At 37.0% G+C, this 17,112-nt stretch overlaps 1 protein-coding gene across 2 annotated transcripts in view; it reads left to right on the plus strand.

The window, feature by feature from the left end:
* The window catches only part of LOC117337222 (low-density lipoprotein receptor-related protein 4-like), a 64,289-nt gene that overhangs the window by 28,066 nt on the left and 19,111 nt on the right, over positions 1 to 17,112 (plus strand). For both annotated transcript variants that reach the window (XM_033898092.1, XM_033898091.1), the window contains 12 exons: positions 968 to 1,076; positions 1,428 to 1,614; positions 2,535 to 2,739; positions 2,894 to 3,059; positions 3,430 to 3,567; positions 3,760 to 3,925; positions 4,278 to 4,571; positions 6,516 to 6,685; positions 7,084 to 7,284; positions 12,109 to 12,459; positions 13,099 to 13,122; positions 14,004 to 14,279. In XM_033898092.1, coding sequence (XP_033753983.1) covers positions 968 to 1,076; positions 1,428 to 1,614; positions 2,535 to 2,739; positions 2,894 to 3,059; positions 3,430 to 3,567; positions 3,760 to 3,925; positions 4,278 to 4,571; positions 6,516 to 6,685; positions 7,084 to 7,284; positions 12,109 to 12,459; positions 13,099 to 13,122; positions 14,004 to 14,279 — 2,287 coding nt within the window. The remainder of the gene's footprint in view (positions 1 to 967; positions 1,077 to 1,427; positions 1,615 to 2,534; positions 2,740 to 2,893; positions 3,060 to 3,429; positions 3,568 to 3,759; positions 3,926 to 4,277; positions 4,572 to 6,515; positions 6,686 to 7,083; positions 7,285 to 12,108; positions 12,460 to 13,098; positions 13,123 to 14,003; positions 14,280 to 17,112) is intronic.

Consider the following 17,112-nt stretch of genomic DNA (forward strand, 5'->3'; position numbering starts at 1 on the left):
ACAGTCAATATACCTCTACACTGTCAATATATCCTCTACACAGTCAATATACCCTCTACACAGTCAATATACCCTCTACACAGTCAATATATCCTCTACACAGTCAATATACCCTCTACACAGTCAATATATCCTCTACACAGTCAATATATCCTCTACACAGTCAATATATCCTCTACACAGTCAATATATCCTCTACACAGTCAATATATCCTCTACACAGTCAATATATCCTCTACACAGTCAATATACCCTCTACACAGTCAATATATCCTCTACACAGTCAATATACCCTCTACACAGTCAATATACCCTCTACACAGTCAATATATCCTCTACACAGTCAATATATCCTCTACACAGTCAACATATCCTCTACACAGTCAATATATCCTCTACACAGTCAATATACCCTCTACACAGTCAATATACCCTCTACACAGTCAATATATCCTCTACACAGTCAATATATCCTCTACACAGTCAATATATCCTCTACACAGTCAATATATCCTCTACACAGTCAATATATCCTCTACACAGTCAATATATCCTCCACACAGTCAATATATCCTCTACACAGTCAATATATCCTCTACACAGTCAATATACCCTCTACACAGTCAATATACCCTCTACACAGTCAATATATCCCTCTACACAGTCAATATACCCTCTACACAGTCAATATATCCTCTACACAGTCAATATATCCTCTACACAGTCAATATATCCCTCTACACAGTCAATATACCCTCTACACAGTCAATATATCCTCTACACAGTCAATATATCCTCTACACAGTCAATATACCCTCTACACAGTCAATATACCCTCTACACAGTCAATATATCATCCACACAGTCAATACCCACTGTTAATATACCCTTTACACTTTCAATAATCCTCTACATCGTCAATATACCCTCCGTGATAAATCATGAAAATGTTGATCTCATTTTCTAGATGGTGTACTTTAGTGATTCCAAATATCAGGCGATTTATAAAGTTGGATTGAATGGACGTTCTCCAGCTATATTCTTATCCAAAGGAAACAGCACCGGAAATGTAGAAGGTATTTTAGTATAAAAATACAGAATCAAGAATTCATCTAAGAATATAGAACATATTATGTGATCGATTTGATAACCGGGTATCGACATAACAAAGGAATTTGATACCTGGAATATATTTGTTTACGTCAGCCTCAGTGGACTGTAAACAAGACAGAAGTTAAAATCACCTTTAAATACTGATTGATTGAAAAGTACATACACTTTCGACATCACTGTCCATTCTATCTAAGACTATTAACTCGTTGTCTTGCATTTCGTTTTTTGACAGTCGGCATGCGTTTTAAAGCATGACTCAGTCCAAATAAATACTATCATACTGACATCACACATGTTTCCGCTTTGTTCCACAGCAATGACACTAGACTTGCAGCAGCGCCGCCTGTATTTCATCAACCGTTTTGACTGGGAAATGGACAACACGAATATCACCATGGCCAGAATCGAGATGGCTGGACTCGAAACGGATGAAAGAGTGATCATACGTCAAACTGAGGACGCCATTACTGATATAGAAATCATCCAACAAACGACAGCATCGTAATGTTTTACACTATTTGTTAATACCAATGACAACATCGTTACACTATGTGTTAATACCAATGACAACATTGTTACACTATGTGTTAATACCAATGACAACATCGTTACATTATGTGTTAATACCAATGACAACATTGTTACACTATGTGTTAATACCAATGACAACATTGTTACACTATGTGTTAATACCAATGACAACATCGTTACACTATGTGTTAATACCAATGACAACATTGTTACACTATGTGTTAATACCACTGACAACATCGTTACACTATGTGTTAATACCAATGACAACATTGTTACACTATGTGTTAATACCAATGACAACATTGTTACACTATGTGTTAATACCACTGACAACATTGTTACACTATGTGTTAATACCAGTGACAACATTGTTACACTATGTGTTAATACCAAAGACAACATTGTTACACTATGTGTTAATACCAATGACAACATTGTTACACTATGTGTTAATACCAATGACAACATCGTTACACTATGTGTTAATACCAATGACAACATCGTTACACTATGTGTTAATACCAATGACAACATTGTTACACTATGTGTTAATACCGATGACAGGTTTTTCGTATCTGTCGATCTAGGAAATTAATAGAGAGTGATTTTCATTTATATGTATGGTTAGCCTGGTTACCGGATGCAGTCTACATATGTGTTTACATTATGTGTAGTAGATGTGAACTTTATATCTGTTATATCAGTCTGTTGAATTGAAATAAACAAATACAGTTAAATACCTATATCATTAGAAGTATCATGACACATACAAAGTTTACATTGCTGTTTGGAGTAGTGATTGACAAAAGGTCCAAGCGTCAATTTCCAGAATTAGTGTATACGTAGTAGACAGTAAATCAACAGATATTGACCCGTATTTATTTCAGATTTCTCTATTATTGTGTGGGTGAACCCAGCCCGGCCGTGTACAAGATGTCCCTGGACGGTAGGATGAAGGTCCTTATTAAGGCGACAGGGTTAACGAACCCCACTCGACTGTCCAGTAACGGCGGTACCCTGTATGTACTGGATGGCAGGACGCTGTTCATGTTGTCTGGTGACGTTGAATCTGAGCATAATGTCATGGACCAGGTAAATATCAGTATTTCCTAGCTAATCGCAGAAGGAAAGAATAATATTAGAAAGCGCCATTATCTTTATAACTGAAATGTCTAACAATGCCAATGTATACCCTGTTGATGTCAAATCGTATAGCTATGTCCTTCCTATTGTTTTCCATTTCTAGGCAGTTTCCATGGCAAGTGATAGCCGGTACGTTTACTTAGGTACCGGACCGTCTTCCATGTTCAAGTTCGACAGAAACAGTGAGATTGCCGGTAACCCCGTAATCACTGAAGTAAACCCTGTAGACATTCTGTATGTGAGCACTAGTTGGCCAGGATCACAAGGAGGTGGGTGATGCCGTGGTGTCTCGTACTGAACTGACAAATTACTTTATTACCTCGTTATTTACTCTCAATATCAATAGCTTACACATTATAAACATATAACATTCTACATGACCAGGTTACATGTCACCCTGGTAAATACTAGCCGCAATATACCGCTCAGCTAGAGATATCTTCTGTTTAGCTCGATCGGTTGAGTGTAAAACTAGTAAGCCAGAGGTCTCGGGTTCGATCCCTAGCGGAAGCAGTGATTGGAATTTAATTAATCCTACGCTCTGTTATATACAAACATGTAACATTGTGTATGATCAGGTGACAAACATTGTGTATGATCAGGTTACAAATATGTAACATTGTGTTATGAACGTTGTAGATGTTGGATTGTGTGAAAACAGTAACCTCTGTAAGGATGAAAATGTCTGTTTCAAGACAAACAACCCTGATATCGTCCGGTGTAAATGTCCAGCCAACAGATTTAACACACCGACCGACGGCAGCAGACTGTGTACAGGTAAGGGATGCAAAGCCTTTAAGATAATCAAACCATATCGTGACCAACTATTTGTGATTAAAGTACGGTCGAGACTCCTTTTTTAAAAAACTTTTTACGTATCGTCAACAAATTAAATTTGGTATTAGCAAGTGTAAAACCATGAAATGATTTATATCTGTATTTCTGTACTTCTCAAATTTGATGTTATAGAACCTTCGAAATTCATGCTTGTAAGTGACGTAGATGGTATAAAAATGATGTCATTGGATGATCCACTCAGGAATGTATACACAATAGTACCTAATGATGAAGAGTGTAATCACTACTATGGTTTGGCAACTGATGGAAACCGCATATTCTTCGGCGGTTACGACGGGTAAGAATATCACCATTAGTATTCCATTACAAGTGGACATTTTTTTTTAATTAGATTTACCAACATGAAGAAATGACGCACTGACATGGCCAAATGTTAACGTTAGTTTCCTAAGTTACCCTACATGTCTTCTATCAAAGTTCACAAGAATTGAATATGGTTGTCCCATCACCAAAGAGTAAATTCTAACATGCAAATTCGAGTATTTCTTTTGAATTCCAGTGCCTATTGACTATAACTATTTTGTTCAATAAAACGTAGCTTAACACCCAACTGAATGTGTTTAATTGGAACATGTTCTAATGTGTTAAGCAATGCTAGTGGGGTAATCAGCACTATTTCTGTTTTGCAGTAAAATCCTATACACTGCCTCTAAGAAAGGCAGGGACGTTGGTGTATTGACAATACTCCGAGACATGACAGTATTACAAATCGCCTATCAAGACAACACCCTCTACTGGACGGGACATTACGACTGCTTCATGTACAACGGGTCAGTGGGCGGCATTGCGGAGTGCAAGACATACGGGGGACAACTTGGTGGAATATTTAGTATTGATGTCACCATTGGTTCATCTAGTCAACAGCAAGTCACCACTGTAGTTGCGGACATTGATGACCCCAAGGGCGTAGTAGTTGATTCAAGGTATATCTAACTTAAGTTTATCATTCAGAAAAAAATAGCATTTAAGGTAAATTACCCACCAAGATCCGGGATAAAAGACTATAATTGAAGCTAAATTACCCAACAAGATCTGGAATAAAATACTTTCATTGAGGGTAAATTACCCACCAAGATCTGGGATAAAATACTATCATTGAGGGTAAATTACCCACCAAGATCTGGAATAAAATACTATCATTGAGGGTAAATTATAGACCAAGATCTGGGATAAAATACTATCATTGAGGGTAAATTACCCACCAAGATCTGGGATAAAATACTATAATTGAGGGTAAATTACCCACCAAGATCTGGGATAAAATACTATCATTGAGGGTAAATTACCCACCAAGATCTGGGATAAAATACTATCATTGAAGGTAAATTACCCACCAAGATCTGGGATAAAATACTATCATTGAAGCTAAATTACCCACCAAGATCTGGGATGAAGGACTATAATTGAGGGTAAATTACCCACCAAGATCTGGGATAAAATACTATCATTGAAGGTAAATTATAGACCAAGATCTGGAATAAAATACTTTCATTGAGGGTAAATTACCCACCAAGATCTGGGATAAAATACTATCATTGAAGGTAAATTACCCACCAAGATCTGGGATAAAATACTATCATTGAGGGTAAATTACCCACCAAGATCTGGGATAAAATACTATCATTGAGGGTAAATTACCCACCAAGATCTGGGATAAAATACTATCATTGAAGGTAAATTATAGACCAAGATCTGGAATAAAATACTTTCATTGAGGGTAAATTACCCACTAAGATCTGGAATAAAATACTTTCATTGAGGGTAAATTACCCACTAAGATCTGGGATAAAATACTATCATTGAGGGTAAATTACCCACCAAGATCTGAAATAAAATACTTTCATTGAAGGTAAATTACCCACCAAGATCTGGGATAAAATACTATCATTGAGGGTAAATTACCCACCAAGATCTGGGATAAAATACTATCATTGAAGGTAAATTATAGACCAAGATCTGGAATAAAATACTTTCATTGAGGGTAAATTACCCACTAAGATCTGGAATAAAATACTTTCATTGAGGGTAAATTACCCACTAAGATCTGGGATAAAATACTATCATTGAGGGTAAATTACCCACCAAGATCTGGAATAAAATACTTTCATTGAGGGTAAATTACCCACCAAGATCTGGGATAAAATACTTTCATTGAGGGTAAATTACCCACCAAGATCTGGAATAAAATACTTTCATTGAAGGTAAATTACCCACCAAGATCTGGAATAAAATACTATCATTGAGGGTAAATTACCCACCAAGATCTGGAATAAAATACTATCATTGAGGGTAAATTACCCACCAAGATCTGGAATAAAATACTTTCATTGAAGGTAAATTACCCACCAAGATCTGGAATAAAATACTATCATTGAGGGTAAATTACCCACCAAGATCTGGAATAAAATACTTTCATTGAAGGTAAATTACCCACCAAGATCTGGAATAAAATACTATCATTGAGGGTAAATTACCCACCAAGATCTGGAATAAAATACTTTCATTTAAGGTAAATTACCCACCAAGATCTGGAATAAAATACTATCATTGAGGGTAAATAACCCACCAAGATCGGGGATAAAATACTTTCATTGAGGGTAAATTACCCACCAAGATCTGGAATAAAATACTTTCATTGAGGGTAAATAACCCACCAAGATCTGGGATAAAATACTATCATTGAGGGTAAATTACCCACCAAGATCTGGAATAAAATACTTTCATTGAGGGTAAATTACCCACCAAGATCTGAAATAAAACACTATCATTGAGGGTAAATTACCCACCAAGATCTGGAATAAAAGAGGATTGATGTTTACCTTCTTTGTTGCCGTTACTTACTCAAATCAACCGTTATCATCATGTAGGTACATATATTGGTCTGAAGGTGACGTTGTGAAGCGACTGATGCTAAGGAACACCACATCTGCCATTGTTTCACAAAAGTCCGACGTGTTCACTCTCCAGCGAAATAGACAACAGACACACCTGTTTCTAGGTGGGACGGACATCACCTTTAGACGTTTCGCCAGTCAGGGTACGTAAAGTGTGTCCAAAGTGTTTAGTGTTGTCTTTCTACATAGCCCGAATTCTTCTGGGTTCAACTTGCGAAATATGCAACAGTGTGAACTAAATTATTATTGCCACACACACAAGAAAATAAAAACATTTCAAGTTGATTGTAACAATCTGAAATTTAATATATAAATGACACAGTTGCACTATAATTGCCAAAATCGTAAGTGGCGGGAAAACAGCTTCAACAAGGAAATGAATGTAAGAATGTGTTGACTGTTTGTATATTAAACCGTTATCTCTACATTAGACATATGATACTTGATATGAACTGACAAATTCACTCTTCATATTGAATGAAACTAAAAACGTTGTAGATATGAGTACGAAATATCCAACCCGATGTTTTTTCTGTTGTAGATTTTGGCTTTGATGTGTTATATTCCAATGTGTCCAACGTTCACGGCATAGCAGTACAGGGGTCCTTGGTTTTCGCCTCCGACTGGAATACCAGGAGTGTCATACAATATGACCTACGTACATACCAAACAAGACTTGTCGCCGATAACTTTGGTCGTCCAGGTCAAATCGTAGTGTTTGGACTCGAAAACAACATTAAAGGTAGTTTTTAAATGTTTTTACATTCAATATTCATATCATCAATGCTGTTATACGAATGTATAAAGTATACTTTAAGACGGACAAGGAATGTTTCGAAAAATAATCAAACTATACATGAACAAACAGGGAAAGGATCATACGAAGGTCATTGATACAACGAATCAGCATAGAAATATGCAAATGGACTTATCCTTATGGCACAACGTAATCATGGACATACAGAGTACAAATGGACTAATCCTTGAGGTACAAAGTAGTCATTGGTATACAAAGTACAAATGGACTAATCCTTGAGGTACAAAGTAGTCATGGACATACAGAGTACAAATGGACTAATCCTTATGGCACAACGTAATCATGGTCATACAGAGTACAAATGGACTAATCCTTATGGCACAAAGTAGTCATTGATATACAAAGTACAAATGGACTAATCCTTGAGGTACAAAGTAGTCATTGATATACAAAGTACAAATGGACTAATCCTTGAGGTACAAAGTAGGCATTGATATACAAAGTACAAATGGACTTATCCTTGAGGTACAAAGTAGTCATTGATATACAGAATACAAATGGAGTAATCCTTGGGGTACAAAGTAGTCATTGATATACAGAGTACAAATGGACTAATCCTAGAGGTCCAAAGTAGTCATTGATATACAAAGTACAAATGGACTAATCCTTGAGGTACAAAGTAGTCATTGATATACAAAGTACAAATGGACTAATCCCTGGGGTACAAAGTAGTCATGGACATACAAAGTACAAATGGACTAATCCTTGGGGTACAAAGTAGTCATTGGTATACAAAGTACAAATGGACTAATCCTTGAGGTACAAAGTAGTCATGGTCATACAGAGTACAAATGGACTAATCCTTGAGGTACAAAGTAGTCATTGGTATACAAAGTACAAATGGACTAATCCTTGGGGTACAAAGTAGTCATTGATATACAAAGTACAAATGGACTAATCCTTGAGGTACTAGGTAGTCATTGATATACAAAGTAGAAATGGACTAATCCTTGGGGTACAAAGTAGTCATGGTCATACAGAGTATAAATGGACTAATCCTTGAGGTACAAAGTAGTCATTGATATACAAAGTACAAATGGACTAATCCTTGAGGTACAAAGTAGTCATGGTCATACAGAGTACAAATGGACTAATCCTTGAGGTACTAAGTAGTCATTGATATACAAAGTACAAATGGACTAATCCTTGAGGTACAAAGTAGTCATTGATATACAAAGTACAAATGGACTAATCCTTGAGGTACAAAATAGTCATTGATATACAAAGTACAAATGGACTAATCCTTGAGGTACAAAGTAGTCATTGATATACAAAGTACAAATGGACTAATCCTTGAGGTACAAAATAGTCATTGATATACAAAGTACAAATGGACTAATCCTTGAGGTACAAAGTAGTCATTGATATACAAAGTACAAATGGACTAAAATCTTGGGGTACAAAGAAGTCATTGACATACAGAGTACAAATGGACTAATCCTTGAGGTATAAAGTAGTCAAATATATTGGATTTCTAGTCAGCTCAACAATACAAGATTCACTTTTCATTAAGTCTAGGCGCGTTTGTAGTAGACACCCCATATACGCTGTATATGGATTTTTGAGCATTTTTTTTTAAGCAATTGTCTTGAATGCGATCATATTTCTCGAAGTAATATAGATTATCATAGATATTAGATTATGGAAGAATAAACACATAGGCTTACCTCGGAAATTAAAATAATACAGCACATAAGTGTGGTTTATTTTCCACTTAAATATGAGTTATCTCCGTTATATTTTCCATCTGTGTCTCGTTTTCCTGATAGCGCAGATCTCGCGATAACATTAATATGTAACAGCGCTCACAGGGAGATAACTCTTCAATCATGTACTCGAACGTAGGTCTGACGTTCAATTAGGAATCTTTTTCTAGGTAGATGGCATTGTATCCCATTAAGTGTATAAACAAACCTTTCCGCGAGACCATTAGGGCGGGGACGGAATGGTGCGAAGGTAACAAGTCGAATGTCTTTACTAGCAGTTTCTTTTTGTTTTTGTTTTTGTGTTTTCTTTTTACATTGCTGCTGACTATTTGCCCTGGGAGGCCAGACCTTTCGATTACTTTTCCTCCCTTTTCGGCATAGCCGTATAATATTCTTTTGGCCTCGGATATGACGTGACAGGTGGCGTTACTGGTCAAGTTGAAGTATGTGATTGGTCAATGCAGCGGTAAATGCAAAATGCAGATATGCAGTTAAAAACGAAATTAAGTTAGGATTGAATGCATGCTGAATAAGTGGATGTATATTTTCAAATGACACCTTGATTAAATTATATTACTGATTCAAATGCAGTTTTATTATCACCAAAAAATAGTTCAAAATGATATAATTGTATTAGCCGTGCTGATAACCATTAGTTCGTTGATTTATTTCACCAGTAATTTTACATTATAACTACCAGCATTAAAACTATGCCGTTTATCTTTTTTTAAAGATATTTCTTGTTTACAATGCTATGCGTTTCTGTAGTTGACTGCATAGTCAAAGATTTTCTATGACCAGAAAAATACTCCCCATGAATGGCCCAGCGAAGTCAATGTGGATCATCTGCTATGTACGCATTGGCAATTCCCACGGATATACCGGTTATATGAGCCTCCTCGTATTCCTGTTATCTAGACGCGCACTTCCTCCTCAATTCTCATGCACAACTGTCAATAATAAATCGTTTGTGGCTTCCTTCCTCAGATGATTTATTACTGAAAGACTATCCCTTTTTATAAAAGCTAATGTACCGACATTTCAATATAGGATACAATACCACATCGTCTGTATCCACGTGATCTAGCTTCGTATAGCTGGGTCCCGTGGGGACACTTGCAGATAAAGTCTCGTATACATGAATTATTCATGAACCAAATCAAGCAATCTGATTAATTGTGTTGAAAATGGTGTCGGAAAATCTGACCAATCAGAAACGCCGTTTTATATGTTCGGTTTCTTTGGCATGATGGCTGACAAACTACGCCGACACATTGGTGTAGCAGCCTTTGTATACCGTTTCTATTTTCCAGACGAAGAGCTTCATTAATAGGAAGCCTTTTGATTGGCCGATAAAATATTAACATTCATGCCAAACCGAAGGTTTTCAAGTCAGTGTTCCCACGGGTCAAACGTGTGGGAAGACTCAAAGAGGGTCGACGTGAATAACAAAAAAACATTTTTTACATGAAATATTTGTTATGACTCAGATGAATATTTTATGGTGACGTTATGATGCAAAGTTAGTCGGATTATACAAGACGTCAACTTACCAAAAATTACTATCACTGGGTCAAGGTCAGAATCATTTGGGTTCATATGTCAAGAATTAATTCGATCTCTATGGCCCTGGCCCTTAGTTTAAATTTTATACTTGTATTTTCATTCCGGTTAGCCCAGTAAATATTGGGTTGGATGGAAACAAGTCATACATAGTATGTTTGGCATCCTTATGATTGTATTTAATGTCAAAATAGCAAACCTCTGCGATATTGGTGGATATTTTATGACTATGTGGATATAGCCACAGGACGGGGCCCTTGCTGGTCTGTCTGTGTTTTGTTGTCACTCAGTTGATATAAGATGAACATGTGTTAATTGTCTGAATGTGAATACCGTTACCTGTACAGAAATATTGATGCCTAGACGCACGGTTATCGTATAGTGTGTGCTATATCGCGTGTAGATATGTCGTTCAATGGTCCCATGGAAGATTAGCTCAGGCTAAACCTGTCACTCTCTAAACTCAAGTTTATCATATATTTAATGATATTTGTTATAATTATTAAACAATACAGAATATCCAATAAATACCAATGGATGGAGTACAGATATACAATGTAGACATACAAAGTACAAACCGACATACATTGTAGACATTCAAAGTATAAATGGACATACATTGTAGACATACAAAGTACAAACGGACATACATTGTAGACATACAAAGTACAAACCGATATACATTGTAGACATACAAAGTACAAACCGACATACATTGTAGACATACAAAGTATAAATGGACATACATTGTAGACATACAAAGTACAAACGGACATACATTGTAGATATACAAAGTACAAACGGACATACAATGTAGACATACAAAGTACAAACCATTACGTTGACATAAGTACAAACAGACATATGATGTATACCTCACTAACATTGCCTTCTACTGAGTAAATAAAGATACAAAGTTATCCAGATTTATAAATATACTAGGTTATTCATATACAAATATACTAGGAAATTAAGATACAAATATACTAAATAATTAAGATATAAAGATACTATGTAATTAAGATATAAAGATAATAGGTAATTAAGATATCAATAAACTTGATATTTTTAAAAATATTTTTAATATACTAGGTAATTAAGATATACCTATAGCAGGTTGTTAATATACAAAAATACTAGGTCAATAGGATAAAAGTATACTAGGTTAAGATATAAAGATACAAGGTAATTAAGATACAAATATACCATAGAATTAAGATATAAATATACTAGATGATTAAAATATAAGGATGTTAGGCAATTAAGATTTAAATGTACTATGTAATTACGTAATTAAGAGATAGGTAATAAGGCATAAAATAGGAGGTTATTAGGATATAAATATACTGGCTAATAAAGATATGAATATACTAGGTAATTAAGATCTTAATGTACTAGGGAAATAACATATAAAGATACTAGGTAATTAGGAAATATGATCTTAGGATATGTCTCTGTAATCACGAAGTTTATGTTACAGAAAAACCAGGTAAATGTCAGGAAGTGAGCTCGTGCAGCGTTGTTACTAACGTCACGTGCCAACATGATGTGGACTGTGTCGATGGCTTAAAAAGTAAATGCTGCCTAACAAAGAAAAACAATATCTGTACGAGAGAATGCACGCCACTTGTGGCAGAAACTGCTTGTAACATCACATTTGATGACCAGCCGACTTTCACATGGGTATACGAAAAGGTCACGACTGGCAAGTGTACAACATGTAGATGTACACTAGGTGGACAATCAGAATGTTTTCCTAAAAAATGTCCCTCTCTTGACGGATGTGGCTTGATCATCAAGGAAACAGGGAATTGCTGTCCCGTTTGTCGGGGTGAGTCAATAATCCCATTATCGTTAATAGTTTTAACTTATATATGGCATCATGCCCCAAATCGTCGAAACAAAATACTGGCAATCAATACTGCTTATTGACTGAAAGAAACATAGAGCCCTTCATTAGAAAATATTGAGTGACACCCGGCTTTTGATACTATTAACCTAAAAGACAAATATAATTACGTAATCAATGTAATATGTCTGAATTCTCATTCGTATGTACGTATATACTGGCTGACAGTACAGACAGAATCCCAAAACCAACATAATGTTTTAGTGTACTCACTTTGTTATCACCATGTCCACGGTGTAGGGATAATTCACGGTCTGGTGAAAAGTTCTAATCTACTCAAGTGATTAGTATTTAATATTTCATGATTACGTTATTCGGGATGTTTGTTTTTGCTGAACCATTGATTGTGGTAAATCGTCCCTATACATAAAATGTATTTCTTGCCAGGATTCTTCAAAAGTGGTCTCAAGTCATAGTTTATCTGTTCTCTGGTGCTAACTGCTATTCCTAAAAGGAAATACCTTTCAAACGCAGATTAAATTTGAGATTTAACTATGCATTTATTACTGGATTGATTTTTAGAAACTCAGTGAATCTTGATTTTGACTTTATTTTTTTCAGATATAACATTCTGCGAAAGAAAACGTAAGTAACTTATGCAGAAATTATGTGCTTCAACAATAACGATTGCTAATTTATCACAAGGGTACAATTCTTTATTACATGCTGTATTTGTCTTTTATCGCAAAATAAAAATAATTTAGTAATAGCAATTTTCTAAATGCTGTATGACAAAGCATACTTCGTTCCATCAATGTAGGAAGATAACACGATGGGAAACTTATAACGGGTCGTGTAACCTCTAACTTCCAAGGGCGGATTAACACTGCACAGGGTGCCATTTTTGACCATATTAAAAAATGGTATCACCTCTTTTTCATAAGTGCATTATCGAATCACATAAAACGCACTCAAAGACACAAAATCATGATTATATACATTTCAAGGCTTTATTCTGGTAACAACTCGGCTTGAAAATGGCGGTCCGGTTAATGCAAAAACGGAACAAACGAAAAACTATTTTCTTCGTACTGTACACTTGTTCTGTGTTATATTTACATTCCATATTTTCAACAACTAATACCGCCATGTTCGAATTGTGTTACCTGAAGTGAGAATGATGTAGCTATGTGTTTTGTGTCAAAGTATTATTTACTTGGTGTGAATTAGTAAATGGACTGTTGGGATATATACTTCCTAAACTGTGAGTACACACCGTTGTCATCAATTTTATACTTCTAAATACTGATATTAATGACTTTCTCTCAGCCATGAAATCAAGGCGGAACTTGCGCAGTGTCAAATTGAGTTCGGTTGCTAGAGGTCGGTTGCCGTTGGTGACAGAACCAAAAATAGCAAGTTACCTTTAGCTAGCTCAAATACGCCGATACAAGATAACATAGGCATGAGAAATAAAGACATAAAGAAAATATGTAAATCGTTCAGTTTCTTATCTATTTGCAAAGCAACCATTAAAGACTGTCCTACGCAGCCCATGAATGTGACACTTCCGGCCACACTGCCGACAGACAACCTGGACGAACCAACCAAAGTTTTCCTGAATAACCTTCAGACAGTTGATAGGATAACCGCATTCAGTTGTAACCTTCAGGAGATACCTGACCATAGCAAAACGCTTACGCCTAGCTTCCTCACCTGGCAGATGGATGCACGGGAGGTGTCTCTGGTAGCAAAAGACGATAATGGCATATCAACGTGTGATATGAGGATACGAATACTGGGTATGTTGTATATCAATAGAACAGCATTAACTAATGGACTGTGTTACACTTTTTATAAACATGTGTATTGATTCCTTTTTGAAGGAACTCCGGCATAGCCTTCAATTAAAGGGTATGGTATAGGATCACTAGTTAGCTAGTGTATGATTGATGGACGGCCGTGTTTTAGATATTCATTTACGATCCTAAAGTCGTCCTCAAATCCCTTGTTGAGTTATCTTACAGCATTACGAACGTCTTGGTATTCAGTGAGTGGTATATCTGCATGTTCTAGAGCTTCTGTTATAAAGTTGGTATTATCTAAGGACTTGGCGAGGTGATTATTATCATAGTTAATGCTGCTCTACTTGGCCAGGTGTAGTTAATGATGTCGGCCGAGGTTGTTCTATAAGGACTTAAACAGGTGTAGTTAAGGATGTCGGCCGAGGTTGTTCTATAAGGACTTGGCCAGGTGGTCATTATACAATGTAGTTAATGTTGTCGGCCGAGGTTGTTCTATAAGGACTTGACCAGGTGAAGTTAATGCTGTCGGCCGAGGTTGTTCTATAAGGACTTAGACAGGTGATCATTATAGCTAATGTTGTCGGCCGAGGTTGTTCTATAAGGACTTGGCCAGGTGTAGTTAATGATGTCGGCCGAGGTTGTTCTATAAGGACTTAAACAGGTGGTCATTATACAATGTAGTTAATGTTGTCGGCCGAGGTTGTTCTATAAGGACTTGGCCAGGTGTAGTTAATGATGTCGGCCGAGGTTGTTCTATAAGGACTTGGCCAGGTGGTCATTATACAATGTAGTTAATGTTGTCGGCCGAGGTTGTTCTATAAGGACTTGACCAGGTGTAGTTAATGCTGTCGGCCGAGGTTGTTCTATAAGGACTTAGACAGGTGATCATTATAGCTAATGTTGTCGGCCGAGGTTGTTCTATAAGGACTTGGCCAGGTGTAGTTAATGATGTCGGCCGAGGTTGTTCTATAAGGACTTGGCCAGGTGGTCATTATACAATGTAGTTAATGTTGTCGGCCGAGGTTGTTCTATAAGGACTTGGCCAGGTGAAGTTAATGCTGTCGGCCGAGGTTGTTCTATAAGGACTTAGACAGGTGATCATTATAGCTAATGTTGTCGGCCGAGGTTGTTCTATAAGGACTTGGCCAGGTGTAGTTAATGATGTCGGCCGAGGTTGTTCTATAAGGACTTAAACAGGTGGTCATTATACAATGTAGTTAATGTTGTCGGCCGAGGTTGTTCTATAAGGACTTGGCCAGGTGGTCATTATACAATGTAGTTAATGTTGTCGGCCGAGGTTGTTCTATAAGGACTTGACCAGGTGAAGTTAATGCTGTCGGCCGAGGTTGTTCTATAAGGACTTGGTCAGGTGTAGTTAATGTTGTCGACCGAGGTTGTTCTAAAAGGACTTGGCCAGGTGTAGTTAATGTTGTCGACCGAGGTTGTTCTAAAAGGACTTAGACAGGTGTAGTTAATGATGTCGACCGAGGTTGTTCTAAAAGGACTTGGCCAGGTGTAGTTAATGTTGTCGGCCGAGGTTGTTCTATATGGACTTGGCCAGGTGATCATTATAGCTAATGTTGTCGACCGAGGTTGTTCTATAAGGACTTGGTCAGGTTAGTTAATGTTGTCGGCCGAGGTTGCTCTATAAGGACTTGGCCAGGTGTAGTTAATGTTGTCGACCGAGGTTGCTCTATAAGGACTTGGCCAGGTTAGTTAATGTTGTCGGCCGAGGTTGCTCTATAAGGACTTGACCAGGTGTAGTTAATGCTGTCCACCGAGGTTGCTCTATAAGGACTTGGTCAGGTTAGTTAATGTTGTCGGCCGAGGTTGCTCTATAAGGACTTGACCAGGTGTAGTTATTGTTGGCGACCGAGGTTGTTCTACAAGGACTTGGCCAGGTGGTCATTATACGATGTAGTTAATGCTGTCGACCGAGGTTGTTCTATAAGGACTTGGCCAGATGGTCATTATAGTTAATGTTGTCGGCCGAGGTTGTTCTATAAGGACTTGACCAGATGTAGTTAATGCTGTCGACCGAGGTTGCTCTATATGGACTTGGCCAGGTGTAGTTAATGCTGTCGGCCGAGGTTGTTCTACAAGGACTTGGCCAGGTGGTCATTATACAATGTAGTTTCATGCTGTCGACCGAGGTTGTTCTATAAGGACTTGGCCAGATGGTCATTATAGTTAATGTTGTCAACCGAGGTTGCTAGTTTCTGGAAATATACTGGCCGCCAATCGGTGATATCCTGAGGTGGCCCTCTGATTACGCACAAATTCATATGTTATTCCATTATTTTTTTTATTTTTTTTTTATTTCTTTTATATGTATACATAATTATTTTATTTTTCGAAAAAAAAAAATCACACATCAGATAATAGACTTGCATGACAAGGGCATCCGCACATATAAAGCATACAGACCCACACTCACACTCGCCATCATCATTATCTTACCTGTCTTGGCATTCGTGTTTTCTTTGTTTCTGCTCATGAGCCTTACAACAAAGCACAGTGCCCTCTTTTTGTGTTTAGATTCTAAGCTACACGGAGTGAACTGTTAGGGTCCGAGGATGATCCGTCAGGTTTTCACTGACATCAGGCAAATTGACTGTTCACAGCAGGCTACCGGCATGTCCCTGCTTTGACCGTCTCTGTGTTTTTTTTTTGTTTTGTTTTTTTTTAATAGGGTTGCAGTTTGATATTCTGCTGATAACTGCATCTTCTAGTACTTGTTTTGAGAGGTTTCGTCATCAAATGTCTTCGGCATCGCGGTTCTAGAAGATTGTTAATTGGTCGGTTTTCGAATTTCCATATCACAATATAG

This window comes from Pecten maximus, chromosome 11 (genome assembly GCF_902652985.1).
Source record: "Pecten maximus chromosome 11, xPecMax1.1, whole genome shotgun sequence".
In the NCBI taxonomy this organism is placed as follows: domain Eukaryota; kingdom Metazoa; phylum Mollusca; class Bivalvia; order Pectinida; family Pectinidae; genus Pecten; species Pecten maximus.